The 27,955-nt window shown below is 36.9% G+C and overlaps 1 protein-coding gene across 1 annotated transcript; it reads right to left on the reverse strand.

Moving 5' to 3' along the window:
- Nucleotides 1-131: 131 nt before the first annotated feature.
- On the reverse strand, nt 132-27,795 carry LOC122147177 (activated CDC42 kinase 1-like). The gene is made up of 3 exons (XM_042768413.1): nt 27,433-27,795; nt 2,800-2,977; nt 132-699 (listed from the first exon to the last, which is right to left on the reverse strand). Exons 1-3 carry the CDS (start codon nt 27,487-27,489, stop codon nt 590-592), a joined length of 345 nt encoding a protein of 114 aa, XP_042624347.1. The 5' UTR covers nt 27,490-27,795; the 3' UTR covers nt 132-589.
- Between the last annotated feature and the right edge of the window lie 160 nt (nt 27,796-27,955).

The raw sequence follows: 27,955 nt of genomic DNA on the forward strand, positions 1-27,955 counted from the left end.
CTGCTGCTGACCTGAGACTTATTTATTTATTGCTTGTGACTGAGGCCAATTTGAGGCTCTTCCTGCGGCATTTGATGGACCATTAACCTGGTTAATGCTTTAGAGAGAGAGCGGCAGGCCTGTCGACACTTCCTGCTTCAGCACTCAGGGTAGACATTTCAGCATTATGTGTAAAAGAGAGAAAATAAGTTGGTAAATTTCAGAGATGTGAAGCAACAGGACACATTGAAATTTACTATCAATGACAAAATATCTTTTCTTACTCTAATTTTAAAGAAACCCAACTGCTGAACTTCTCAGCAATTGAAGATGAACAGCAAGTTATCTTTTGAGAAGCATCACAATCTCAGCTTGAAAAAAGCGATCATTTAGACTGTTGTCCAAAAGTCTGTGAAAATCGTCTAGGTCAAGTGCTTTAAATGTTAGTTTTTGATTTATTCCTTTCAGGTTCAATAAGAATCTTTTTAAGTTTGAGACTCTAAAGTGCTTGAGGGAACATGAGCTGAATGACCAACGAATAAAACGAAGCCCTTGTCCAGCTGCATGTGTGTAGATGTGTGTGGGACCTGACCCTGGACTGGAAGCCTGATTAATATCTCACTGCGTTTGAGGAAGGCTGATGACATACCTTGCTCATCCAAGACTTGCGCTTGCACATGGTTTTTCTCCTCTTCACTGCCTCCCATAGCCGTCTTAACCCTGTCAAAAGCAAACAAAAAAAGGATTATTATTTATGATTTTTGCTGGTTAAAAACAAGTCAATCAAGGCATCTGGTGCAAATTAATGTACCTGAATAAAAATTTAAATGAACACGTTCATATTACTTGTGCAATAAAATGCTTACTACTACTACTACAAAAAAAAAAGCTTACACACAAAGGCTTAATACTGAGTGTGGAATGACACACTAATTAGATTTGGAAGACACTCAAAGCTTGTGCTGGGTTAACAAGTATATATATAAAAAAAAATAATCCCTGCTCTTTAAAAAGAAGTTTCATCAGTCTATACTGATTGCTTCTGTTGTATTAAAAAGATGCATCTGAAAATTTTACTTTTTCAGATGCATCTTTGTCACCTTTCTCCATTTCTTGGTCAGCACAGAAAAAGACTGATTATAAATAAGAATTATATTATATTGGTTGAACCAATTGACCTTTGGATTAAGATGGTGACATTGGTAGATAGAAATGCTGTGTCATTCATTGATGAAGCTTCACAAATCTGCCTTTTGAAGAAAAATGACCTGTCACTTTTGTAAACAGCATCTGATTTGGAATTGAGAGCTGCAAAAGCTCTTACTGACATTGCCCAACATCCACAAACAATCATCGACAAAGTACTGACTGGAGTGGGCAATAACTCTCTATGTTTGAGAATGAAGAATGCATTGGAACAAGCTCTGTGAAAAAATACATCTAGTCATGAGAAATTTGTATACTAATGTATACTAATGTTGTCAGGGTTCTCTCAATTCGGTCTAGTTTATTTGTGGTTTTGTGACAGAGCCCTGACACTCCCGCCATGTCTTGATTTCATGGGAGCGTGCTCAAGCTGTGCGCTCTTTTGTCTACGTGCCTGGTTTCCTTGTTTCATGTCTGAGCGTGGTGTTTGGATCCTGGCACTCATGTCTTGTTTCATGTCGGGGTTAAGACACTCACACTCCATGTTCTGTCTCGTTGTTGGAGGGTGTGGTCTTGAGTTTGCTCGGGCAGTGCGCTCTTCTGTATGTTGTGTTCTGTGTAGCATGCAGTCCGTGTTCAGCCGCGTGCTTTCATGTTACGTTTTGTCTTATGCTGTGTATCACACAGCTTGTTTTTCACGGGCCACGTGCTTTCATGTTGTCATGTTTTGTGTGAACACACGGTTTATGAGTGTTTTCATTAGCTGCGTGTTCATGTCTTGTCTTGCACATGGCTGGTGATTTGTTTTGCTGGCCATGTGCTTGTGTTTTTACTTTATGTGAGCACATGGATTTTCTTGTTTGTTTCTGTGTGCCATGTGCTCTCATGTCTATTGTCTATGTGTGGGCTAATTTGTTACCTGATTATTGGTTTATTTTCCCCACCTGTCTAACTTTATTACCCTCCTCTTGCTCCCTATTTATTGTCCTTGTGTTTGCACTCCTGGGCGAGTTCGTTGTTAAATGTTTTTGTAAATATCCAGATGGTGTCCTGCCCTGCCTTGTCCTGTCCAGACTTTCAAAACCTTGCTGCCAGCCTGTTTCTCCCCCACAGGGTAGTTTTTGTTTTATTTTTATTATTAATAAGGAGCCCATTCTCTGCACCATTGAGTCCTCACCTCATCCCTACACCCCCAACCCTGACAAATGTAACTAATGTATATTTTATATGCAATACTGCACGTTTTAAATTGGCAAATTAATTGGAAAATTTTAAATATCACAATTGTATTTGTATTTCTTTTAAATTAAATGATACTCTAAATATGAAACTAAAACCAGCAGTAGGTGACAGCAAGTCACTGCTTTATTAAAGCTACTAAACATATTCTGACATCACTGATTTCTTTTCTTTGTCTTCTTCAGTGTTGCTGTGGGAGATAATACTTTGCATTTACACTGACTTAATGCTTAGAGTTAATACAAAGTATGTTTTATTTTGTAACATTTTTATTTTATTAAATTTTTTTTTGTTCTTAATCATTGCTTTGGAAATCACTAAATAAATCACCACAATTTAAATCAAGAACATTTGTTTTGTATCTCTGCATAAGTATCGATGCTGAAAGCATTATTTGTAATGAACCTACAAGCAAAACACCTTGGTTGGACTCACCGGGCCGGCCCATACCGATCTTCTCGAGGTCCTCATTCTTCACATAGTCAAAGTGTGAGAGACGTGTAACGTTGAGCTCATCACGGATGCGCAGGAAGTACTGCTGCAGTTGCACTTCCATCAGCAGCTCCAGCAGCCACTCAGTGCCCTCTTCACACTGCATACTGCTGCCCAACTTCTGCACAGACAGAAACACACCAATGAACTCCACAGAGGTACACCCCATAGGCAATGACTCTCCCAAAACCCCAGAAGCAAGCATGTTCATGCTATTCTCAGCAAAATAAACTAACAAACAGGCAAAAACAAAAAGTAGTGTGCAACTAGACATCAACAAGTGACCAAGTCCTAAAGTGTGACTGAACTGAATCACGTTTGATAGCATGATAAATGTTTAGAGTGTGTGGTAACAAGAAAACAACAACAAAAAACTATACAGTTGACTTTCACTGTTTAACTGGTGAGCACACACACACACCCAAAAATGAACATGCACACCTGAAATTCATAAAAACACAAATAGCATTGGCCCTGGCCCAGGCCACATGTGCTAAGCTGCTCTCTAAATCTATTTACAGGGGTCATATGATGCTGTTAAAAAGAACATTATTTTGTGTATGTGGTGTAATGAAATGTGTTTATGCGGTTTAAGGTTAAAAAAACACATTATTTTCCACATACTGTACATTATTGTTTCTCCTCTATGCCCCGTCTTCTGAAACGCGTCGATTTTCACAAGGCTCATCTCTCTGAAAAGCGTAGTGTGCTGTGATTGGCCAGCTATCCAGCGCATTGTGATTGGCCGAATGCCTCAAGTGTGAGACAGACATGTTACGCCTCTTAACATATTGTGAAGCCTTGTCCGGCCAAAGCGACGAGACAAAAACATAAAACTCATTATAAACGTGATATAAACATGATTTCTAGTCGTGTTTTCTTTTGGAAGGCAAAAACAAAGTAGTTTCGCTTTTTCAACGGAACAACGTCACACACTGCGACCTTGCGTGAGCAGAGGCCGGAGGCCTAGAGTGAGCCGTGGCCGCCGGCGGGTGGCTTGAGAACGGTGCGGCAGGTGGATTCTACGAAGGAGCGTACCATGATCTTGCAGCAACCACATGTGACGACCCCGGGCTGGACGCCGTTTGTCCACGGTGAAAGCCGATTCGGCGATCCACAGTGCAAAGTTGATGTATTTCCTCAGCAACCAGCACGGATCAGCCCCAGGCATGACGAAGTGGATATCGTCCTCTTTTGGAAGGCCAAACAAAGTAGTTTCGCTTTCACAGAGAAACACACAGCATCTATATGACATGGCGGTGGCGGCAACAACAATACTACAACAAGAATAAAAGGTACATCTTCTTTCTTTGCATGAACATCTGCACAGCGTTTTGCAAATCGTCCCACATACTGACGTAGATGTGGGGGCGTGTTAGAACGAGCCGTTTCAGGGGTGCGTGGACGAGTCTCAACTTTTATAAAGAATTTCTCTTTGGATTTGAGACTTTAGTCTTTGCTATTTCACAGATCTTCTTTATTCACCAAGAGGTTGTAACACTCTCCAAGAGAAAGGAAAATTTTAAATCACATCATATGACCCCTTTAATTATTCCCAAAAGGAGCATCTCCAAACCTCCAAAACTAACCAGATAACACAGACCATATCTTTTCACAGAAACTGCTGCATCTCTAATTCCATTTCGGACTCAATTAAAAACAATGTCTTCACGTCGCCATTAAAAATGAAATCCTCAAGTCCCAAAGTCCTTATCACGTTTCAAACAATGAAAATTGACGGTCCCTTTAAGGTTCTGTTCTGAACAGATGAGTTGTGCAGCAAATGGATTGAAGAGCACTGACATCGGTGCTTGGAAGCTCTGGGACAAATAAAAGTGTGCTACTGTTTTCCATGGTCTGCTTTTGTGCTTGTTCGTTTTTCTGTTGGAGCATATTGGACATCAGCTGCTTTCAATTTTGAAATCTCTCCCTCCCCCTGCACTCCTTCACACTGGTAATCTTTCTCTGACACTAACAACATTAAAGCAAAACCTGGAAGGGTGGGGGGTAGAAGGGGGAGAGCATATCTTGTGATCAGAGAGACTTCGTGTCAACTCGCCCTTTGGAATGACACTGTGTGCTTGCACGCATCAGTGTGACTGTGTAACTTTTAAGATTTTGCTGTTTTGTTCTTGAGACTTTCTTACACAATGCATATGTGTGCAAACTATAACAGGCTGCTAAGTGTGCAAACTGCAGACATATGTTTGCGCTTTGAGTGTAATGCTATATGTAATGCTGTAATGTAAAACTGTGTAACAAACTCAGTCAGTTTCACTCAGACTCGATTAGTCAGTCTGCACTTCCAAAAAAGTGATGAACAAGCAGCTGTGAGGGAACACAGGGTAAAAGTTTCTCTTGATGTGTTGAAATTAGGGCTGTCAGTCAATTACACAGAGTACACAAATTATTTACATGATATGTCAGTTGAACAAATGATGTAATTAGTGGTCAACCTTTTTTTTGGCAGATGCTGATATCTTAGAAAGGTGGAAAGTAACTAATTACAAATACTTTCGTCAAAGTACTTGAGTACATTTTGACATTTTTCTACTTTCTTGAGTATAATTAAATTGTGGTACTTTTACTTTTACTTGAGTAGAATAAAACTAAAGCATTCAACTTCACTACATTTATTTTTCACCAAAAGTACAAAGTACAAAAAAAAAGAAAAAAGTGACAAAGGCAGTACCGATGGAGAACAGCAAGTCAGCGTTTGACGAGCACTTTTTCAAACTCCTGGGGTGGAGCCCTGTGCTTCAGCCAATAACAGACAGGTCTGACTCAATCAAAACTTCCAGTTCAGCTGCGGCGGGCGGGCCGTTCAAATGGTGCTATGCTTTGACTGTCAATCACCTGCATTGTCGTTTTGAATCACCATCATAAGCGAATGTACTTTTACTTGTAGTCAAGTAAATTATTCCTTAAGTAGCAATATTTTACTTAAAGGCACAATATGTAATTTTTCGTCGCTGGGAGTTGTTGTCTTCATCCCCACAGCCGATGCAATCTGACAGGACTTGGGCAGAAATCATGTTCATGGATGAGCTAATGATTTATTAACATAGTAGAATCAAGCAGGGTGAGGCTGAAAGCTGTATGAGCGTGACACATGGCTCTAAAGCAGCGGAGCTTTTATTATGCCACAGTCGACCGTTTCCGCTCCTTCCGGTCGTACGTATGTAGGGAAAAAAAGCAGTGCTGTTTTATCATACCAGGGGTCTCATTTATAAACGTTGCGTAACCACATAATGGGCATAGAAACATGCGTACACAATTTTACATGCACATACTGGGATTTATATAAACTACACCTTATGTACGCACTTTACGGACATTCTAGACCATGCGTCTCTTTTTCCTGGCATGAGAAAAGTAAGCAACAATTTTAAAATCTGTTTTCATTTTGATATACACATTTACATTAAATATTCCACTCTCATTAATGGAGATAAGCACTGAAAATACATAAAGTCATTACGCAGAAGTTAAACAAAAATTATATGAATTTAGACATATTTAGTCGAATGCACTTGATCACTATAGGTGCTATAGGTGCACAATAATTCATCTTTAAACTAAACTAGATCTCATGCTATGCAAAAATATTTTAGTGAGAACAATGATGCGCACTTTGATATTATGGCAGACACTGCTGGATTCAGTGGTTGAACGGTCCATTGTCCAGTTTGAATTGGTCCAGTGATAATAGCTTACTGTACAACCATAGCTGCACAGAGGTGTTGATGCTGTGTGAAGGCATTTCCACAACATTATGAAAAATATCACTGTATTTGAAGGATACAACTTTAAGAAAATGGTAATTTGCATGTTTTCTTTTTAAAATGGGCTACTTTGTCAGTGACGCGCCAAGTCAGACACTTCTATTTACACTGCAATAAATATAGGCTAAAAATAGCTAAAAGATGGTAAAGAATGAGACCAAATCTATTCTAAAATATTTATCTGAGAACTATTTTAAACAGTTTTGTTTTATATATATATATATATATATATATATATATATATAAACAATTTTTTATATTTTATGCTAAAACATAAGGATACTGGATGATTTGAAGCAATAAAAATTGTGTATGGCACAAATTGCATTTATAGTCCGTATCTCATATTTCCTTAATGTCTTGTACCTTTAACGGTGTTAAATATGGTGTAACATGGATGGGAATATGCATGGAAATGATATGCAGATGAAGTTATGCATAGTAAAACTAGGCGTTGAAAGCTCCATATATGGTGATTTCGGGGAGGAGTCGGGGTTGAGATGCACGAACGCACAATCATCCCCTGACTGGGAATTATAAAAGGATTTTTGCGCAGGTTCTGGCGTACAAAATCTAGCTTTTGTACATACGTACACTTTTAGGATGAAATCTAAAGAGAGTTTTATAAGTGAGACCCCAGATACATTTGAAAGTTCTGTTATAATGTTACTCTGTACGGTGGTCACCGATCTATTAAAACGCATAACATATTAAAGCATCTTTGGTGTTTCCAAATGACAACAAAACCGGAAATTGAGGGGTTATGATGTCATTGGCAGGCGACACAATGGTCCGTGTCACTCGATAAAATTGCTTACTTCTCTGGATTTAAACATTCTTCGAAACATTTGGGATAGTGTAAGTACACAAGTCAGCAAAATATATAAACACTGTTCTAGTGGTTTTTGGAGGTTTTAATAAAAAAATAAAAATAAAAAAAACTTCTTACCTATTGTGCATTTAAGTACAATTTCTTAGTACTCTTTCCACCACTAAGGAAAAACTTAAGTGTATCAGTCACACAGGATTAATTTTTAAGATATGTGAATTTAAATTACTGTATTTTTTAATTCAAATGTTATATGCAATGTTTATGGTGTTTTTGAGCAGGATAAAGAATATATTGATATCAGAAATGGTATTAGTATCAGAAATTGATTTCAAATATACAATGAATATTATAATACAAGTCAGTTACTATATTGTTCTATGTCAGAGATGCCCAAACAAGTGCCCAGGGGAAAACATTGGCCCCTGGTGACCTTTAATTTGGCCCGCCATTTCATATACGAGAATAGGGGGAAATGCAGTTGATGCTAGGCCCATCGCGATAATTACTATATTTGACTTATCGTACAAAATTTAGACATGACCGTGATAACCATTGTGTTTACATGAATGGTTTGTTTAAGTAAAAAAAAATTCTAAAATACATTTTAGCTATCCCGCTGCCTCTGACATCTGGTCTGCTCTCTATCTGTGTCTGAGGCGGAGCTCAGTCAGCTCAGTCAGCAGACTGAGACGGTGACCTGAGCGTGTGCGATTACCTGTGTCCATCGTTTCAGATCAAGTCATATATTCATGAAACAGTTTAGATGAAATCATATCTTTGTCATAGTATCCATTCAGCGTTTAAGGGGATTTCCCATTGCTTTCCCATCAGCGCTGTTCAATGCATTGATTCAAAGCCATCAATCTCGATGAAATGAAACATCAGCTTCAGCGTTACCCAGGTGACACATTGATTGTCGACTGAGCCTTATAAAGTGGCCTTCAAAGTTAAATTAATTTCAACACCTTATTTTTAATGTGTATTAGTTGAATGAACAGAATGGTTTAATGATGACTACTCTTAAAAACAGTTCTTTTGCCGCCACCTACTGGCGTAAAAATTTAACTGCATTTACTTAACTCAGTGGTGGAGTTACTCTCACAGGATACTGTACTTAATCGCAATCACAAAAGTTCATTGTGTGCATGTGTTTTAAAGTCTTGCCGGTTAAATGTTTAATTTGTGCGCTGGTCTGACGTGCGCCTTTTCTGAGTATTTTCACCTGAAGTGTGCGCACTAAAAAGCCTGTCAAACAGCACCTTATTACTGAACTAAGTTATCTTTTGTGCTTATACTGTCAAAACACACAAGGTTTACAGATAAACTCAGTTGGTTATGTCTAAAATGAAATTAAACAGTTGAGAGAAAATCGGATATGTGCCTGTATATTAGATGCGTGCAGGTCTTAAAGGGACATTATTAAACATGCAGCTGACTGTCATTAAAGGGATAATTCACCATAAAATTTGATTTCTGTCATTATTTACTCACTCACATGTTGTCCCAAACCTGTATTCATTTATTTCTTGTGCTGAAAAAAAAAAAAGATATTTTTGAAGAATGCTGGTAACCAAACAGTTGCTGGTCCACATTTGAAATTGATAGCAGGAAAAAAAAATACTATGGAAGTCACTGTGGACAAGCAACTGTTTGGTTTTCCAAGTTCCGCAAAATAGCATTTATGTTCAGCAGAAGAAAAGAAACTCATTCAGGGTTTAAAACAATGTTTGAGTAAATTGTGGTATAAAAAATAAAACACTATGACAAAATTGATAGATGACAGGGGGGGGGGGACTATTCCTTTACTATTTTTTTGGGGGGGGAGGGGGGACTATTCCTTTAGAGTTCGATTTGATTTTAGATGTTTAAACGACGAAATATTGGTAATGTTAATAATTAATTTTGATTTTAGAAAATAAAACAACAAAACACAAAGAAAATCACTCATTACTCTTGACTGAAGAACTTTAATACAGTTGTTCCTGCCAAATACAGCTTTTGTACCTGAAAATAAAACACTGTTTGTTTTATTTGTATGTTGTGTGGTTGTAATGTGTATCTTTGTTCTTATATTTTAATAACAAAGATAAAATAATGACAAAGATTTTTATCTTCGCCCACTTCGCCTAAATATCTGCCATTCTTTTTTTTTTTTTTTTTTTTTTTTTTTTTACCTTGAAAGGCTTTGTCTTTATAATAGGGAAATTACTTTGGCTGTAATGCTCAGACAACATGCAAAGTAGTAAAACCAACATGACAAAGACCTGTGATAAAATCGTAATATTTCTATAAAACTAAAAAAAACCTGATATATTTTTTTCCATATCGCCCACACCCCTATATACAGTATATAGCATAATAATAATAATAATAATAATAATTAATAATAATAATAATATTCACATAGGGTTAATATGTCATATTGATCCATTCAAAATCACTGCCAGACATACAATTTCATTTCAACAACACTGGTTTAATGATGACTACTTATAGCGCCACCACCTAGTGGTATATAAATGTGTGAGAATTTTCATATTAGATATTAAAGTAACACAGCCATATGCTTGCAAAATCAGTGGTCTCTAATGAGAGACATGAAGCCGGTCCTTATTTTTCAAATGTTTTCCAAATTGGGCTGCAGCTGACTTACTGTCAGAGTCATGATATTATAGGTGAGATTCAGTTAATTTGCTTCTCATTTTACACTTGTTCAGGTTCATCAGACTGGTGTATTAGGCATTGAACTCTATTGTACTATAAATGGGAGTGTTTTCTATGTTTTCATGTGTACCATAAGTTTAAAAGTTTGGGCATCTCTGCTCTAGGTTTGTATTGAAATTCAAAGCTTACCATGCATCATCTTGGAAATAGCTTCATGTCTTTAAGTCTGTACTGTATGTAGTCAGCGTTATTTTTCTGAATAAGTTTTTGTGTATATTTTTTAATGTCCTGATTGAGTTAAATCTATTTTCAGAGTCTTCCAGATTGCCCAAATTCTATGGCATTTTACTAGCATTATGAATGATAAATTAATCATTAATTTAACCACTGTTTAAATCATTACCTGCATCAAAACTGGGCTGGACAATACGGCCAAAATTTAATATCATAACATATTTATTAATTTCAGTCGATACCAATATAATCCCGATATAGCTATGAACAATATATAAAAAAAAAAAAAAAAAAAAAAACACACAGCCAAGAACGCCCCACAATGGATGTCTGTAGGCCTACCTACAAACTTGGATTATTAAACATTGTATAGATTTTAAAATCTTGCTTATTACTTATAAAGCCCTGTATGGTTTAGCACCTCAGTATTTGAACGAGATCTTGTTACATTATAGTCCTCCACGTCTGCTGCGTTCTCAAAACTCTGGCAATTTGATAAATACCTAGAATATCAAAGTCAACTGCGGCTGCAGATCCTTTTCCTATTTAGCGCCCAAACTCTGGAATAACCTACCTAGCATTGTTCGGGAGGCAGACACACTCTGACAGTTTTAAATCTAGATTAAAAGACCCATCTCTTTAACCTGGTTTACATATAAAACTGCAATGTGTACAACGTAATGCGATATATCACGGTAATGAATGTACACGATATTGTTATTGTGGGCACTTCTAAATACTGTGAATAATTATATATTACAAATTATTCCGAATTTGGCATGCATTTTAAGAATATTATTCTCATCAGCTGGTCAAATTGCACAACACTGCTGTTATTGCTGCTTGAAAGACGTGTGCTGCTCTGATATAAACAAGCACGCATGAGAAGCACATGGGGAACACGTGAGAGACTCTCTGAATGAAAGCACATTCACTCTCTGAAAGCAGATGGCGCTAAACTGCAGAAAATGCAGCCCTTACCCTGGAAACCCCATAAATAAAGCAGCTGCTCTACTTTCTAAAACATATTTAAATATTTTAAATAGCCATTCACATTTGTGGATTTGCTATGGGTGTTCATCATGGAAGCGCCAAATACCTTAAATATTTACACTTAATAGGCTATTTATTTTCAAACTGTTTTTTTTTTTTTTTTTCATTTTAATCTGGACTACAACATGCCCTAGATATTGTTAAAAGTGTTTTGATTCTTTTTTCTTTATTGTTCGTTTACACTTTACATTAGGGGCTTTATTAGTTAACATTAGTTAATTCATTAGCTAACAAACTGCCATGAAAATTCTTCTGGACATTCATTCATCTTAGGTATTTCAATATTTAATAACACGTTGTTAAAACTGAAAGTTTAGCTAGAGCTAACATGAACTAAGACTTGTATTTTTTAACAAAGATAATAATAACTTCTGTAGCAAATGTAGCTATTGCTCATTGTGAATGTTAATGCATTTACTAAGGTTAACTAATGAGCTCTTATTGTAAAGTGATACCTATTGGTCTTTATAGTTCTTTCGCACTTTAATCTGTGTAAAACTTTTAACTTTATATATATTTTTCCTGTATTACTTTATTGCATTTAAATGTTCAGGTTATTTTTGTTATAAGAAAAAAGTTATTTAAGCTTGTTATACTGTATTATGACCACTTCTGTTAAACCTAAATTTCAATACCGTGATAATACCGCATACCGTGGATAAAAGAATTAGCAATTAACGCAAACAGGAAATTTTGATACCAGCATATCCCTACTTACACATAACACACTAACACATTTCTTATTTTCAAATCCATTAAAGGATTTTTTTAGGCTGCATTATTTAGGTCAACCGGAACCGGAACACTTCCCATAAACACCCGATGCGCTTGCTACATCGTTAGGAAGAATGGCATTCGCGTGTGCGGGCGCTACTATTAGTCTGTTTCCCTCTTATTCCGAGATCACCGTAGCCACCAGATCCAGTCTGTATCCAGATCAGATGGTCACTGCAGTCACCCGGATCCAGTACGTATCCAGCCCAGATGGTGGATCAGCACCTAGAGAGGACCTCTACAGACCTGAAAGTCAGCAGAGACCAGGACAACTAGATGAGCCCCAGATACCCCGTAAAGACCTTCTCTCAGACAGCCACTGGGACAAGACCATAGGAACCAGTTGAGTCCTCTGCACAATGGGACTTTGCTGCAGACTGGAACTGAACTGCTGGTTTTGTCTGGTCAGAGGAGAACTGGCCCCCCGACTGAGCCTGGTTTCTCCCAAAGTTTTTTCTCCATTCTGTCATCGATGGAGTTTTGGTTCCTTGCCAAAATTTTCATTTTCAAAGGAAATGTCCCAGAAAAAAACAAAAACGGAAAATCCTATATGTTTGTGCTAATCATTTTACACCGGATCGCCTCACAAGTGAGGGTCAGTTCAGTTGTGCAAAGATTGATTCTGAAAGAGAGATTGATACCAATGCTTCGTGTGTGAACGTTCTTTTTTCAAGGGATAGTATGAATCACACATCATATTTTGTTTTCCAAAAGAGCTTTCTTGGCACTCTGTAAGGCTAATGTTGCTAAAGCTGCTACCATTTGTATCTGCCCTGTGTTTTTCACTGATGATGCCTTCATGTTAGGGCTGGGCAAATAATTGTAAATGCGATTTTCATGTGCATCTCGTCAGTAAAAGCCAGTTCTGTGATTAGTAGTAAATCTCCAGCAAGTGGTTTTAAATGGAGCGGCATTTTATACACAGAGCCGTTGTTCGATTAAATCAGCAATTAATCGCCTGTGATTATGAAACATGATATGCGTAGCTTTGTCAGTGAACTACGGCTCTGTGTATTAAATGCCGCTCCATCTGAAAGGCATGTGCTGGAGATTTACTACTAATCACAGAACTGGCTTTACTGACGAGATGCACATGAAAAATCGCATTCAATTATTTGCCCAGACCCCTAACATGAAAGGCATCATCAGTGAAAACAGGCAGAGACAATGGTAGCTTTAGCAACATTAGCCTTACAGAGTGCCAAGAAAGCTCTTTTGGAAAACAAAATATGATGTGTGATTCTTACTTTGTCTAGACTCAAAACTTATCTGTTTAGCTGTGCATTTATTGACTGAGCACTGTGTGATGTCCGAACTGATTGCACTGTATTTTATGTAAAATAATTTTCTATTTTTTTTAACTGTCTTAAAATTCATTTTAAATCAATTTTTAAATCATTTTCAAAGTTTTTAAAAATTCCTTGTTTTATTTTTTTGCTTTGTTTTTTTTTTGATTGTTGATTATTTTACTTTTATTTATGTAAAAGCACTTTGAAATTACCATTGGGGTACGAAATGTGCTATATTAAATAAACCTTGCCTTGCCTTACCTAACCACAGAACCGGCTTTACTGACGAGATGTGTATAAAAATCACAGTTGATTATTTGCACAGCCCTGCTTTTCATGTGTTACCTGAAAATGATCGTACATAGGAATGTGGTAGCTTTAAAAATTGCATATGGAAGCGATGTGAATTTGACCGCTTGAATTTGTCAAGCTAATAATGTGATAGCAAACAAAGGCACAAAAATGGGGTGTTTTTGGCTCATACCCTAAAAATTGGCAATTTCAACAAAGCTTTAAAAAATTATCTGTGGGGTTTTTGAGCTAAACACTTTCACATACACACTCTGGGACATCAGAGACTTATTTTTTTACATTTGTAAAAAGGGCCATAATAGGTCACCCTTTTAATGTTCAACTTTTTATTTGTATTTAGGCCTACATACGAACAAGAAATGAAAAATCGCTCTGTCAAAATAAGACTCTCAGACTCACCTTATTAAATATTAATATCTTTAACTTTTAAACGATAACATAGGCTTATTATTCTGTATAAGATTGAAACAAAAGTGCTTCAGCCAGGATAAAGAATATGAAAAGTTTAAGTGCAGCAAGTGATTCTCTGTTTTTCTTTTGTTTGATCAACATTATTAACATAAAGAAATGTGTTTGAATAGCTTAAAGTCACTTAATATCTAAACTGACAAGCATTTTTTAAAACACATGTGAATGATAAACTTTCTTGAGGAAGCAGCAACACATGTGAATGATAAACTTTCTTGAGGAAGCAGCACCAGATGACAGAAAAGGCTGAAGGCTCCTGGACTAAACCTTACTAGCTAGCAATATGTTGCAGAGCTCCCTGCCTATTTCTTTAGTAAAAAACCTTTTGCTTCATGGACAGCCGGACACAAGGCCTAAAGTTACACGTGATGAGGGTGTTTCTCCCTCCCCAAGCCCGGCATCAAAGAGGTGCGACTCCTCTGGCACAGCTGGCTGTGGACAAAAATGCTTAATCAGAAGACAGAAATGGCAGAAGTCTTAGACTCATGTGATAAAGACTGTGACAAGTGGGGCGGGGCCGAGAGCTGTGGGAATGGAGCGATGTCCGTGATGCGAGTGACAATGAGTTCTCAATGGCTCTCGGCCCCACCCACTCATGACAAAGTCCGTTTTTTTTTTGGCTCTCGGCCCCACCCACTCATGACAAAGTCGTTTTCCCCAACATGAACAGTTTACTGAGTGTTTTGATCACATTGCCTGTTACAAGCTGTTTTGTGGAGTAATTGTTTTTTCAGCAGTGGAACCGAATCAAACCCCCAGCAACCAAGCAACCATGCTCACAGAAAGACTAAATAGCCTCTCGTTGCTGTTGTCGATTGTTTGAAACAAGAACTCCCAGAGACACTATACCCAGATGACATAATTGAGGCATTTCAAGGCCCAGGCCATGCCGTCTCACCCTTTAGGCAGCTAACAGTCACTATTAAAAGGTACTGTGTTATGTTTTTGGCGATCCTGAGAAATATATATTTTTATATTATATATTGTTTTGTTATGAGGCAAGCCTGAATATAGTTTTACACATCATCCCAGTCTATTCTGTAACATTAGTGATATGCAGAGTCTGGGTTATTTGCACATTTTCAAAAGAACTGCTCTTATCATCCAATTGTGGTTGTATTTCTCTATTAGTACAACTCGATTTTTAGTGCTGTGTTTGACACAATCGACCACAACATTCTTTTGAGTAGACTACAAAATTATGTTGGAATTAGTAGAATTGCATTTTCTTCGCTTGGTTTTTAATTTTATTTTTATGACCATTTCGTATTTGTAGATGTTGATGTATAGATAACATATCGATCACAAGTACAGTATGGAATGCCACACAGTACTAGGACCATTGCTTTTCACACTTTAAATGTTACCCTTGGGAGATATCATCAAGAACATGGTGTTAGTTTTCACTGTTATGCTGAATACTCAGCTCATTTTATTGCGGCCTTAGGAAACCTACAAATTTGCAAAATTAACGGAATGCATAGTTTGATAAAAAAAACCTGGATGACTAGTAATTTTTCTACCTGCTAAATTCTGAAAAAAAGAGGTTTTAATTATTGGACCTAATGTAATAACCTAAAAAAACTGTCTAGCACTTGATGGCTGCTCTGTTTTAATTCCTTGTCATCACTTAAGAACCTATTTGAAAATCTTTCCTCTGAAATCTTTCATTTGAAAACCATGTTTCTAGCATTTGTAAAAAACCATTTTTTCTTTCCATCTTAAAATATATCCCTAAATGCTCTCAATGTCAAATGCAGAAACGTTTTTTTATTCATGCATTCATGACCTCAAGGTTAGATTATTGTAATGCTTTATTTGGGTGGTTGCTACTGCACACTAAATAAACAAACTCCAGCTGGTCTAAAATAAAGCAGATAGAGTTTTCTTACTGAAATCAGGAAGTATGACCATATTAGCCCGGTTCTGTCAACTTTCTGCACTGGCTACCTTATTGAACAACAAATACATTTTAAAATCTTGCTAATAACTAACAAAGGCCTGAATGGTTTTACCTCCTCAATACTTGAGCAAGCTCATGGATCGCATTATATTCCTTCACGTCTGCTGCATTCTCAACAATCTGGCCATTTGATAATACTGGAATTAAACCACGCCATGCTGGTTTTTTTCTCCATTTCTGTCACCGATGGAATTTTGGTTCCATGCCACCGTTGCCTTTGGCTTGCTTAGTTGGGGACGCTTGACTGATTGCAAAGACACTATTGGAAGAGAGCTGAACTAGATGATGACCTCACCGAATCATCAAAGAACTGACTTTAACTGGAAAAATAACACTGTTATTGTCTTATTGACAAAAGTAGTTTTTCCTGTTTTTTTGACACTGTAAAGCTGCTGACACAACCGGTATTGGATAAAGCGCTATACAAAATAAGGTGACTTGGCTTTTTTTTTCCACTCTCTTCCACAGTTTGGTAACTGTAGTGGGGTTTTTTTCTTAGCCATAACTTTGTCACCAAGGATTTTCCAGAGATTTTCAATCAGGTTTAGATCAGGACCTCTGGGCTTGGCCATTTCATTATTTCAATGTTCTTAGCTTCAAGGAATTGTTTTACATGTTTTTCCAGTGTGATGGGGGGGGGCACTGTCCTTGCAAAAAAATTTGCAGGCTGATTTGGGAGATGCTTGCAGGGAAGGAACTGCATGTTGCTGAAGGAGGTTTCTGATAAACATTTACATTCACCTTGCCATGAAGCTGTATAAGAGGCCCAACTCCTGCTGCAGACAATCCCCCAAACCCTGACACTTCCTCCTCTGCCTTTTCACTGACTTCTTTATGGACTTGGGCTTCAGTCTTTCCTCGCTTTAATGCTGAACAAATGTTTTCCCATCCAACCCAAATAAATTAAACCTTGCTCTCACACCACTAAAGTGAACTTTGGAACGGTCTTCTCCTCTCTCCACAGAATATGCTCCTCATCAAAGGTGAGCTTAGCCTTTTTATTCTTTCTGCTGATGAAAGTCTTTGCTCACTGCAGAGTGCACTTTCAGTCTAACTCCTCTTAAACATGTAAAGACAGATCCCATAACCTGTTTAGCACTGACCACTGGCAAGCAATTTCAGTTGCAGTGTTGAACCGATTCCCCATTAGGAGTTTCTCTGCATTATCCTGTTTTCTCATGCATTTGTCTTATGTGGACAACCAGCCTTTTTTGTGGGGGATTGAGGGAATTGGTGTCATTGTAAAGCTGCAAGTATTCAAGAAATTACAGATTTGGAATGACCAACTTCTCTTGCATTGGCTAAAAGGGTAAACCCTTTGGCCTTCATCTGGGCAACCTCCTGCTTGCAGAGTTTTCAATCCCCTTAGAACGGTTCAGCATCTTGCAATCTCTGTGAAAATTGGAGGAAATGCTGCCAGTAAAATAGTGTTTTGTCATATAATTAAGGAAATTAGCACCAGGTGCCAGAATAACACCAATAACTTGGAGGTATCTGTAAGTGTTCTCTAATTTTAATATTTTTTCAAAACATAGTTTAGGTTTTTTATATTGCTTCAGTATAAAGAATATTTTACACAGTGGTGGTCATAACGGAGGAGTAGCTTTACTTCGTTTACTGTACTTAAGTACATTTTTTCAAGTATCTGTACTTTACTGGAGTAGTTTTATTTTTTAGTAACTTTTAATTTTACTGTCACTACATTCCAAAGCATAAGATCATACTTTTTTACTTCACTACATTTCATAAAACATATCGTTACTCCCTTATAATATATTATCACGTGCTCTTGACATGCTGAAGCCGTGTCTGATTCAAGAACTGATTCTTTTCAATGAAGCTTTTAAATCGGATCACAAAATCACACCAAAACGATTCATTAAGGAATTATAATGATCTGATTGCAGCTGTTCTCGAGTCGACAAACTCACTGATTCAAATGAACCATTTAGTGCGAGTCTCCCAGTGAAACTGAATCCATAAATAAGAACCGGGAGATCTTGTGAGCGTGCACATGACTGATGCTGCTAAAAGTAAGTTACTAATGTCGAATTTTAGGATTAATTATTGTAAATGAAAAACCATATTTAGGTCCAAAAAACTGTCATTTGTTTGTGAACTAAATCTGCTGTAACGGGTGATCTATTTAAGCCCCCACTGAAATGCTTGAATGCAGACACCATCCATCAGGCATCAGTGCCTCTTAGGTTGAAGAATGCAAATGTTTTTGGAAAAAAAATGAATAAAGTCAGCCAAGTAACGTTAGACAGATATGATTTTTTATTCATAACCATACTGAAAATAAGGAAATATTGGTAGCTGATGCTAACTGTCTAGCTAACAAAGCTTGTTGGTGATAAGTTGAGGTAATTTTTAGATATAAAGTCTAAATATTTTTATTCAATCACCTAGATAGATTACATCTGGGGGGAAAAAAGAAAGGATGTGATGTTCAGAACATGGTAACTACAGTAATTAGCAAAGTTGGGAAGTGATTCCCTTCTGGGGGCATTTGGCCAGGGGTGTTTTTACACCACAGACAAGGTTTTGAGAAGAAAAAAATCATTATGAAAATCTAATTATATTATCCTTAAAATTTTCTTCCTTACTTCAGGCCTTATTCTCATGTCATATATAACTGTGATGTTCTGCAAAACAACTAATTTTAAAACACTTTTTTTTTTTTTACTGGTGAAAATCTGATGGTCACATGTGATTCTGGACCACAAAACCAGTCTTAAGTTGCTGGTATATAAAATATATTGTATGGGTCAAAAATTAATTTTTTCTTTTATGGCAATTATTAGGATATTAAGTAAAGATCATGTTCCATGAAGAAATTTTGTAAATTTCCTACTGTAAATATATCAAAAGTTAATTTTTGAATAGTAATATGCATTGCTAAGAACTTTAGACAATTTTTAAAGGTGATTTTTCTCAATGTTTTATTTTTTTGCACCCTTAGATTTCATTCAAATAGTTGTATCTCAGCCAATTATCATCCTTTCTTAACAGTTTATTTATTCAGCTTTCGGATGATGCATAAATCTCAATTTTCGAAGAATTTTCCCTTATGACTGGTTTTGTGGTCCAGGGTCACAAATCTGTTTTCTCTCAGGTACATCGCAGTGTAACGCTTCACAGTGAACATTAGTACGTCCACTCTCATCAGCGTAGTCCATATCAACAACAAAAATATATCTTGACTCCATATAGTGGTTATTTTTGGGAAAATTCCAGGTTTTTTGAGCGGTAGGATTATAAAAAAATATGTGCTAATATAAAATTAAATAGCCTACATAAAATTGCTAAATAAATCTTACTTAAGTACATAAAAAATTGAGTACTTTTGTACTTTCACTCGAGTAAAATTGAAAAAGGAGCGTACTTTTACTGGAGTAATATTATACTTATACGTATCTGTACTTTTACTCAAGTACTTGATTTGTGTAGGCTACTTCGTCCCCCACTGATTTTATACTGCTTTATTGAAATATACTTTTAAAAACTGTCCTTCTACTCCTGTTAGGATAACTTCAAATAGGACTAAGCAGTGACCTTGAAATTTAGGAAATTAAAGGTTGCTCTCTAATTTTGATCTCTACTGTACATATAAATTCCTGCTTTGAGCTGCCTTTTAAGGGGATCCCATAAAGGGAATCAGCGCGCAATCTATATGGTGGCCCATGACTATTATGATGTGCTGGTTACTGATTTTTGTCCATAAAAGCGCTTGAATAACTATATTTATTTTTGGCAATAAATTCAGCTAATAATTTGTATATAATATTTTTAATTATATATTTTTGTTAAGAATATTTAAAGCAGATGTAACCAATTATTAAAGTTTTATAAATTCAATTGATTAGATGATTTTTAAATATTAAAATTCAAATTAAACCATTAAAATAGAATCCAGAAATATTTTAACTAAAAACACTATAGAAAAAATAAAACTCATTCCATACAGCCCTACAACAGTGATGCTTACATTATCAAGTGCCACTGAAAAACTGCTTTTATATTGTTTTATGTTTTAGTTTATATTGACAAAACAGTAATCTAAATCTACTATATTGTTTTATGTTTTAGTTAACTGAACTTCCAGCAACCGTTTAATACTAAAACTGGGAACAGATCCAACATGCCCATATATGCCTCAATATTTCCGGTCTACCCCCTGCTGGCTTGCAAACTTAGGGGTCAAAGTTTAGTTATACCTCTGGACATACAGCAAACATCTCTCCTGTTTAAAAGAGGAAGGGGAATGTGTTAAAGAGAGAAAGAGGAATCCAGGCCCTCGTGCTGTGGAGGAAAAAACACTTGTCCGGTGGTTGAAGATGGTCTAGAGCAAAACAGCTCCTTGTATTTACAAGTATTTACATATTTTTTTTATAATCCATTTGAAAAAAATATATATATTTACATACTAATAAATCTTGTAATATTTAAATTATTTTAATTTAATGTGTCATGTTTTGTGATTTTTAATCATATAAGCTGTAGATTCTAACCTCTAAATCAGAACAGACTCGTTTTTGTTTTTTTAATAATGAGATTTTTTGATTTTGATTTTTGATTTATTTTTGCAGATTTTATGTATTTTATTGTTTGTTTATTTATGCAGAACACAAGTATCTTAATGTTGTTTGCGCCATAGCGAATGGGCATTAGGGACCGGGGGGGAGGCTGTTGTTGCTGTTGCCACTGCTGCACCTGCTAGTGACTGTTGACTCAATTGCACACAGGACGCATCATTCTGTACTTGCATTCTCAAATTAAATGTAGCGATCCAAAACAGTGAATCTAATCCTCATGAAGGCAAAAAGTTATTAGTTATTATTTATATAAGCATTCAAAAACGAACCAAGAACCCCTCTATAATATCTTATCAAAACTTGGTACTATGCATTATGGTATTATCATTTGGAAAATATGGGTGGTAACAGTAACATTATGAAACTTGGATATTCCAGTATTTTCCAAAATACAGGTATACTGAGCAATGCGAGTTGCAACGAGTGGGAATGAAGTGTGTGCAAATTTGAAGTAATGCAAATATGGTGTTAGAGGGCTGTAGCCTTTTAAGCCCAAAGGAACTATTGTCATGGTCCTGGGACACAGGCTATGAGTTTAACAACCAAGTGTTGTTTACACCCTTCACACAAATTTAAGAAAGAGCCTTACAAATAAATTTGCCATGATGAGGCACAATACATCAACTACAAAGACTGGCAAAATTACGATGATGCAATTAAAGTCAACAAGAATGGATTAACGGACGCACACTTAATACTAAATAAATGCTCAACAAATGCAAAAAACACGGTTTGATTTCTGACAGTGGTGTGTGAGAAAAACGGTTAGACATGATGCTCTCAAGTTTATGCATTGTGAAGGTTTCATGTAATGTTAGGGTCAGGCTCTGGTATGGTCTGATGATATCCATGAAAACAGCTAAGCTCTGACACGTGTAAAAGCATGATGCGGTTTCACACCAACACAGATTCTGACATGAACCAGCACACACACACTGTATGCTCAAGCACGGGTCGGTCCTGAAATTCCCAGCTCTATTCCTTCATACTGAAACCTAGCATGTGCTTGCACAAGAGAATGACCAAAAAACAGACTTACTCTGTACACATGAAAATGAGCAAGAAAAGGAAATGATTTTTTGAGCTTGTCCAAAACGACGCATATTGATTCTAAGAAAAAAAAAACAACAAAAAGTCAATTTCACTCTAATCGTCCGAGATTATTTTGCTGGAGAATGGGGTTCGAAATGGAGAGACAGTTTCAAAATTCTGAAGGTCTCCTCAGTTGGAAAGTCTCCTGAACTTGTACAGCCGACATACTACATTCCATCGTGGGGCAATCCACATTAAGCTCCCCTGACTGAAGCTCAGCACTAGCATGGAGAACTTGTATGTGGGGAACCATGTGGGGGTAAGGCAAGAAAAGGCTAGAGAGAGAGGTCTGCAAAGGGCAAATGTTCACTTGGCAGCCTAGTTAGAACATCCCAAAACAAAGCGTGCTCTGAAGCAAGTCACAAGTAGTGTGAGGTGATGTCCTCCTTGTTGTTTGTCTGAAAAAGAGTTTTTGGCAGAATGTATTCGAGTCATTTTGCTCAGTTGTCCATTCCTCTAATCCATCCGCTCAGTTCACCGGCCAGCTATTAATAGAACAGTTTTCCTTCTATTCCCAATTCCCTCGCTCAGATGACAGCCACAGTGGAAGTGATAAGAGAATCAGAAGAGCTGCAATGCCCAGCCAAAGTTGTCCCTTAGTACTTCTGTGGTTAGCTGAGCTAGAAAAAGGTACTGTTTTTTTTGTTTTTTTTTGGTCAGTACGTGCATGTTTGTGTCAGAAGGAACATGTTGTTCTGGTCCATGAGGAGCGTCTGACTCTCTCTCGTACTGTGTGATTGTGTAATTCCTGCAACTCACAAACAGATGCTGGGGAAGTGCCCCTTTTCTTTCTTTCCCTCCCTCCCTCTGTCAGCCTGTGCCCGGGACAGAGACTCTATGGTATTCAGATGGAGGAGCTTATGATCATGAGCCAAAAAGGTCAGATTTAACTGCTGTGCAATGGATGGAGAGCTCATTTCCTGTGTTCCTCCCCTATGTTGGGCTCTTAACAAATACCCCTCCAGAACACCACCATATCCCCTCCTATCTCTGGCTCTCTCCACATCTTTATTTTAAATTCACTCTCTCTCCCACTCTGGTCTAAACTCCCACATGAACAGACTTCTTTATTTGCTTTGCAGCATTCTCCTTCCTCAATCCCTCTAAAAAATGTTATCTCAACCTATTGTAAACAAATGCATTCAAAAGGGTCCCCTCTCTCTTCTTCTTTCTCCTCTGAATGAAAAGGAGACATTTTGGCTTCATCACCCCTAGCAGAATAAACCATATTTTATTTATGTCCCTTCACCCTTCCTCATTCCCCACTGATTCATCAAGCCTACAGACTAAACCAGACCAAGACGTGCGGCATTTTGATCAATTAACAAAATTTACAATGTTGGTTGAGCCATTTTTCCCCCCAGAGCAAGAGGGAAGATAACGTGAGCAGGGACAGAGGCAGTAAAGCCGGGGCCCGTGTGTCATGAACACAAATAATTTCCAAAGTCACTTCAGATCAAGCAGTCATATCGATAAGCAGACTTATCAAAAAAGGAGCTTTATTTAAGAGAATGAAAAAAATAGTGTAAAAGGCCCTGATATACTTAAAAATTAAGTTTTCGTTCTTCGTTTGGGGGGCAAAAAGAAGTTTGAAAAGGCTGAGCGAGGGTATACTGTTTTCAAACTTTCCAACACTACTGCTGGAGGCGGGATGTAGATTAATGTAAACATATGTTGCAATACTTGAGCATATCCCCTAAACAAAACAACAATGAAATGAAGAAGTGTAGGCAATCTAGGTGTGAGACAGGCCCCAATGCTCAGAATATCATAGACAAAAGAATAATGATTAGCAGCAGTTCAGAGTCAAGTATCATGGTTTGCAATACAAAAGAACCATAATCAGTCCTTTATGGGAAGTGTGAATGTCTCATAATCTGTAAAACTTTAGCATGATGTAGAAAAATAAGAAATCAGTCAGTTTTGTTACTTTATTTTATTAGTGTTTTTATATTTTATTAAACGGAATAAATTGTTACACCTTTTTTATATTTTATGTGGTGTCATGATTTACTTTTTAAAAACAAATGATTGTTATTATATATTCGTTTGGCATTTCATTTATTGTAGGCCTATACCCTTTAAATTTGCTTATTGAAAGAATAGCAGCAGCAGTGTGGTGTAACATTTATTTGAAACACATGTATTTGCTACTTGCTACCTTATATCTTTACTCTTTCCTTTCCTTCTTTTCATGGCTTCAGAAAACTTTCTCTACGTCGCTTTTTGCATAACTCCGGGTTGTCGACACCAAGCTTCGTTGCAATTTCTTTCTAGGAATTAAATTATTTCTCTGAATCTTTAAATCTCTCCGCGAGCGACCGTGCGGGTGAAGGTGCTGTATTTGTGTATGTTTTTGTTTTAGATAATCTTTTGTAATCTGGAGTTTTTTTTGTATGTTTTGTTCTATGTTGGGTGATCCATGGAATGAGAGACGAACCGGGAAGAAAAAAAAATGCACGTCAAAGAAGGTGGAGTTTCAGAACACACCCACTGATTGCGTAACGGCCATGGACAAATGGAACAACCTTCCAAAGGGCCTTAATGCTAGAACAACTGTGAATAAGGGGAAAATATGAGTCCCTGTGACCAAGCTCAGATATTTGTCTGAACACTTAAACCAGGTGTGTAGTGTACTGTAGACACTATAGGTGTCATAAGTGTCTGGTTAATTCATCTTAGGAGTTCTTTCCTTGGCACAGTCACCTTTGGCTTGTTAATGGGGGATATCAAGGCAATATTTTATGTAAGCACATAATAAATGGCATGGATTGTGAACAGTGCCTTACAAACTGACATAACCTGAATTTATCATATACTGCACACAAAAGTGGAAAAAAAAGGGAAAAAAAGAAAAAAGGACCGGATTTAAAGGGACAGTTCATCCAAAATGAAATCCACCCTCACTTTCATGTCTGCCTGTAGGATTTAATGATGGTCCATGTCAAAAAGCACAAGTAGTCAAACCTAGATTAATGGAATCCGAGACAGCCCCACTCTGTTAAACCCATATGACATTACAGCTCTATTGCTAGCTCTTCTTAAATATAAGGGTGTAAGTTTTTTTTGTTTTTTGTTTTTTTTGGTAGTGGTCAGATGGATCACCTTTTTTCCAGGCTGCAGTGCACTAACAAACCACCAGAGGGAAGCAGTTACACAAAAGTGCTTGAATGACCAGTGGTATTTGAATGACATCCAGTATCGTCCACACTTCAGACCTAAAAGATACTTTACATTTACTAATAAATCCAAAAAAAAAAAGCCCTGCAGATGAAAAAAAGCCATAATTCTTCTTTTAGCTCAGTAAGTGATTCACAACACCTTTACTGAAGGACAACAGCAGTAACAGTGCCTGGCTCTACTGTTAAAGCTCATCTGGAAATGTCATACAGACAAAAAACATGCTTGAACATGGCTTTAAAAGGCAACACATGCCTCTTTTTAATAACAAATCACATGGTCCTATACAATTCAGCTTTGTAAGTGATACTGAATATGCAGCTCAATTCTCTAGCACTCAGCTTTAAAGATGTGAAAAGACATTCGTGAAACACATTTGTCTCATAACTTCCGTGCTGTATTTCAAAGAAAAACAGAATATTCTGAGGGAAGTAATATAGAGCACTAATTGCCTACTTGATCCGGACTGAGCGAGACAGTGAAAGTACTGAATCTATAGTGGCATGGCAAAAGAAACGAGTTTACTTTCAAAGTATTTTGACATTCCATAATTTTGTTCATTCACTACTATATTTGGCTGGTTCAATTCATCATCCAAATGGATGGTTAGTAATTCCCAGGTCATAATTTTTTTTCCTTCTGCATATTTCTCCTCCTTTCCTCTTTTAAGTCATCATCACATATAACTAAGATTATCACTATGAAATGTATCTTACATACAATAAAGCTCCTGCTCTGCTTACACAGATTTTTTCAGAATTTCAGTTTGCATTCTCACAGAATATATTCAATACAAAGAGAGGTAAATTAAGTCATCAAGACAGGGTAATAATCTACTGTAAGACCATTCTCACAGAATATATTCAATACAAAGAGAGGTAAAAGACAGAAAAGTAGACAGGGTAATAATCCAGGATGATAACTTAAGAGAAACTGACAGAGGTGTGAAGTCAGTTTTGTTTCTGCAGAACTAAATCATTATTTAGTTTCTCAAGGGCTGGGTGAGGTTATAGTCCTAAATGTGAGAAAGTGAAATGCCACCAAACACAAAGAAATGATGTTCACACACACACTTACTTAGCCTAAACAAGTATTAACATATACCCTAAAACCAGAGCTGAGATGATTCACAGAACCCCAGGCTGTCATGAAAAGATCTCCAGACAGCTCTAAAAACATTCATTAAGTATATTTACATGCATTTCAAAAAGATTGATTTCAAATCAAACTAAAATAATAATTTGTCTTTTTAAAATGTTGTGTAAACACTTTAGTCTAACTAAAATCATACCAGTGTATGATAAAACTGTCTTTTTATTATTGACTATTTTTGTCAAGTCAAATCACCTTTATTTATATAGCGCTTAAAACAAAACAGATTGTGTCAAAGTAACTGAACAACATTAATTAGGAAAACAGTGTGTCAATAATGCAAAATGACAGTTAAAGGCAGTTCATCATTGAATTCAGTGATGTCATCATGCAGCTCAGTTCATTTTAAATAGTATCTGTGCAATCATTTGCAATCAAGTCAACGATATCGCTGTAAATAAAGTGTCCCCATCTAAGCAAGCCAGAGGCAACAGTGGCAAGGAACCAAAACTCCATCGGTGACAGAATGGAGAAAAAACATTGGAGTTGTCCACTTTTGTGGAGTTGTTAAGACAAAGTTCCCACATAAGAGAGTTGTTTGGGAATGAGTGTCACATGATCCTTCAGAAATCATTCTAATATGCTGATTTGGTGCTTAAGAGAAATTCCTTATTATTTTTAGTTGTGTGGCCTAATATATTATTGGAAACCGTGATAATTTTTTTTTAATCTGCTTGTGATCTTGTGAACAAGTCATCAATTTGTGTCATTTCTGAATAAAAGTAATTTCTTAAAAAAAGTAATAAAATAATACAATTTAAAAAAAAAAAAACCTACTGGCTGAAAATTTCTGAACAGTAGTTTACACACATCACATCACAGCTAGCATAGTTGAGCACCACCAAAAACAAACAGTACCAGTTAAATACATACAGTATGCTGTCAATCAGACTAATAATGACAATAACAGTGGAGCACAGCCTGGTTAATGTGTGCAAAGTATGAGGAAATTTAGGGCACCCACCACCATGCTAAGCAGAGTACCGCACATCACGTGATGATTCATCCACATGTGGGTTATTATACCATCTTACAGACACACTGACACACTTACAGACTCATATTTCTGGTGCAGTTACCCACCTCTGAACATGTTGTGTAATGGACATTAAAATAAATGTCCTACTTATGATAAACATTAAAATATGTAACACTCCAGCAAAACTGTTATCAGTAATACCTCATCATCATCATCGCAATCACTGGGCAGACGCTGGTATTCTGCTGTGTCCCCCATGTTAAGGTCAAACGAAGAGTCCAGCTCCTTTGCTCTTCCGCTATCCAGTTCAAACAGACTGTTCTTCTGCGCACAGGTGACACCACTGATTTTTGCTCCTCATAACAGGCTGCTGCTTCTGGTTCTCTGATGGCTGGTCAGTGTGTATTTGTGTGTGATGCCAGACTATCAGTTAGACAAGTTCATCACATCCCTACGCATTTCCTAATTCTATTGTGTACCAAGCAGATCGCAAATCCTCTCTCCCTGAGCTGTTTTTTCATTCGGGGTCCTTCATCTGAGATTCTCCATCCCTCCCTCTCTCCCTTTCACTATATATCTGTGTGTGTGTGCAGTGGTGTTGTTGTTTTTATATATATATATATATATATATATGAGTCCTGATGGCTTGGCCAATGCCATCGGCTAATCCCTTGTTATTGTTGTCATGTTTTCCCCTCTAATTTCTCCCTCTTTTCTTTTCCCT

This window comes from Cyprinus carpio, chromosome A13, assembly GCF_018340385.1.
Source record: "Cyprinus carpio isolate SPL01 chromosome A13, ASM1834038v1, whole genome shotgun sequence".
In the NCBI taxonomy this organism is placed as follows: Eukaryota; Metazoa; Chordata; class Actinopteri; order Cypriniformes; family Cyprinidae; genus Cyprinus; species Cyprinus carpio.

Coding starts and splice junctions, on each gene's coding strand:
- LOC122147177 (XM_042768413.1), bottom strand. CDS start 27,489: ATGGGGGACACAGCAGAATACCAGCGTCTGCCCAGTGATTGCGATGAT. Junction 2,978..27,432: donor ATTGCGATGATGATGATGAG/GTATTACTGATA, acceptor CTGTCTGTGCAG/AAGTTGGGCAGCAGTATGCA. Junction 700..2,799: donor GATCGGTATGGGCCGGCCCG/GTGAGTCCAACC, acceptor TGCTTTTGACAG/GGTTAAGACGGCTATGGGAG.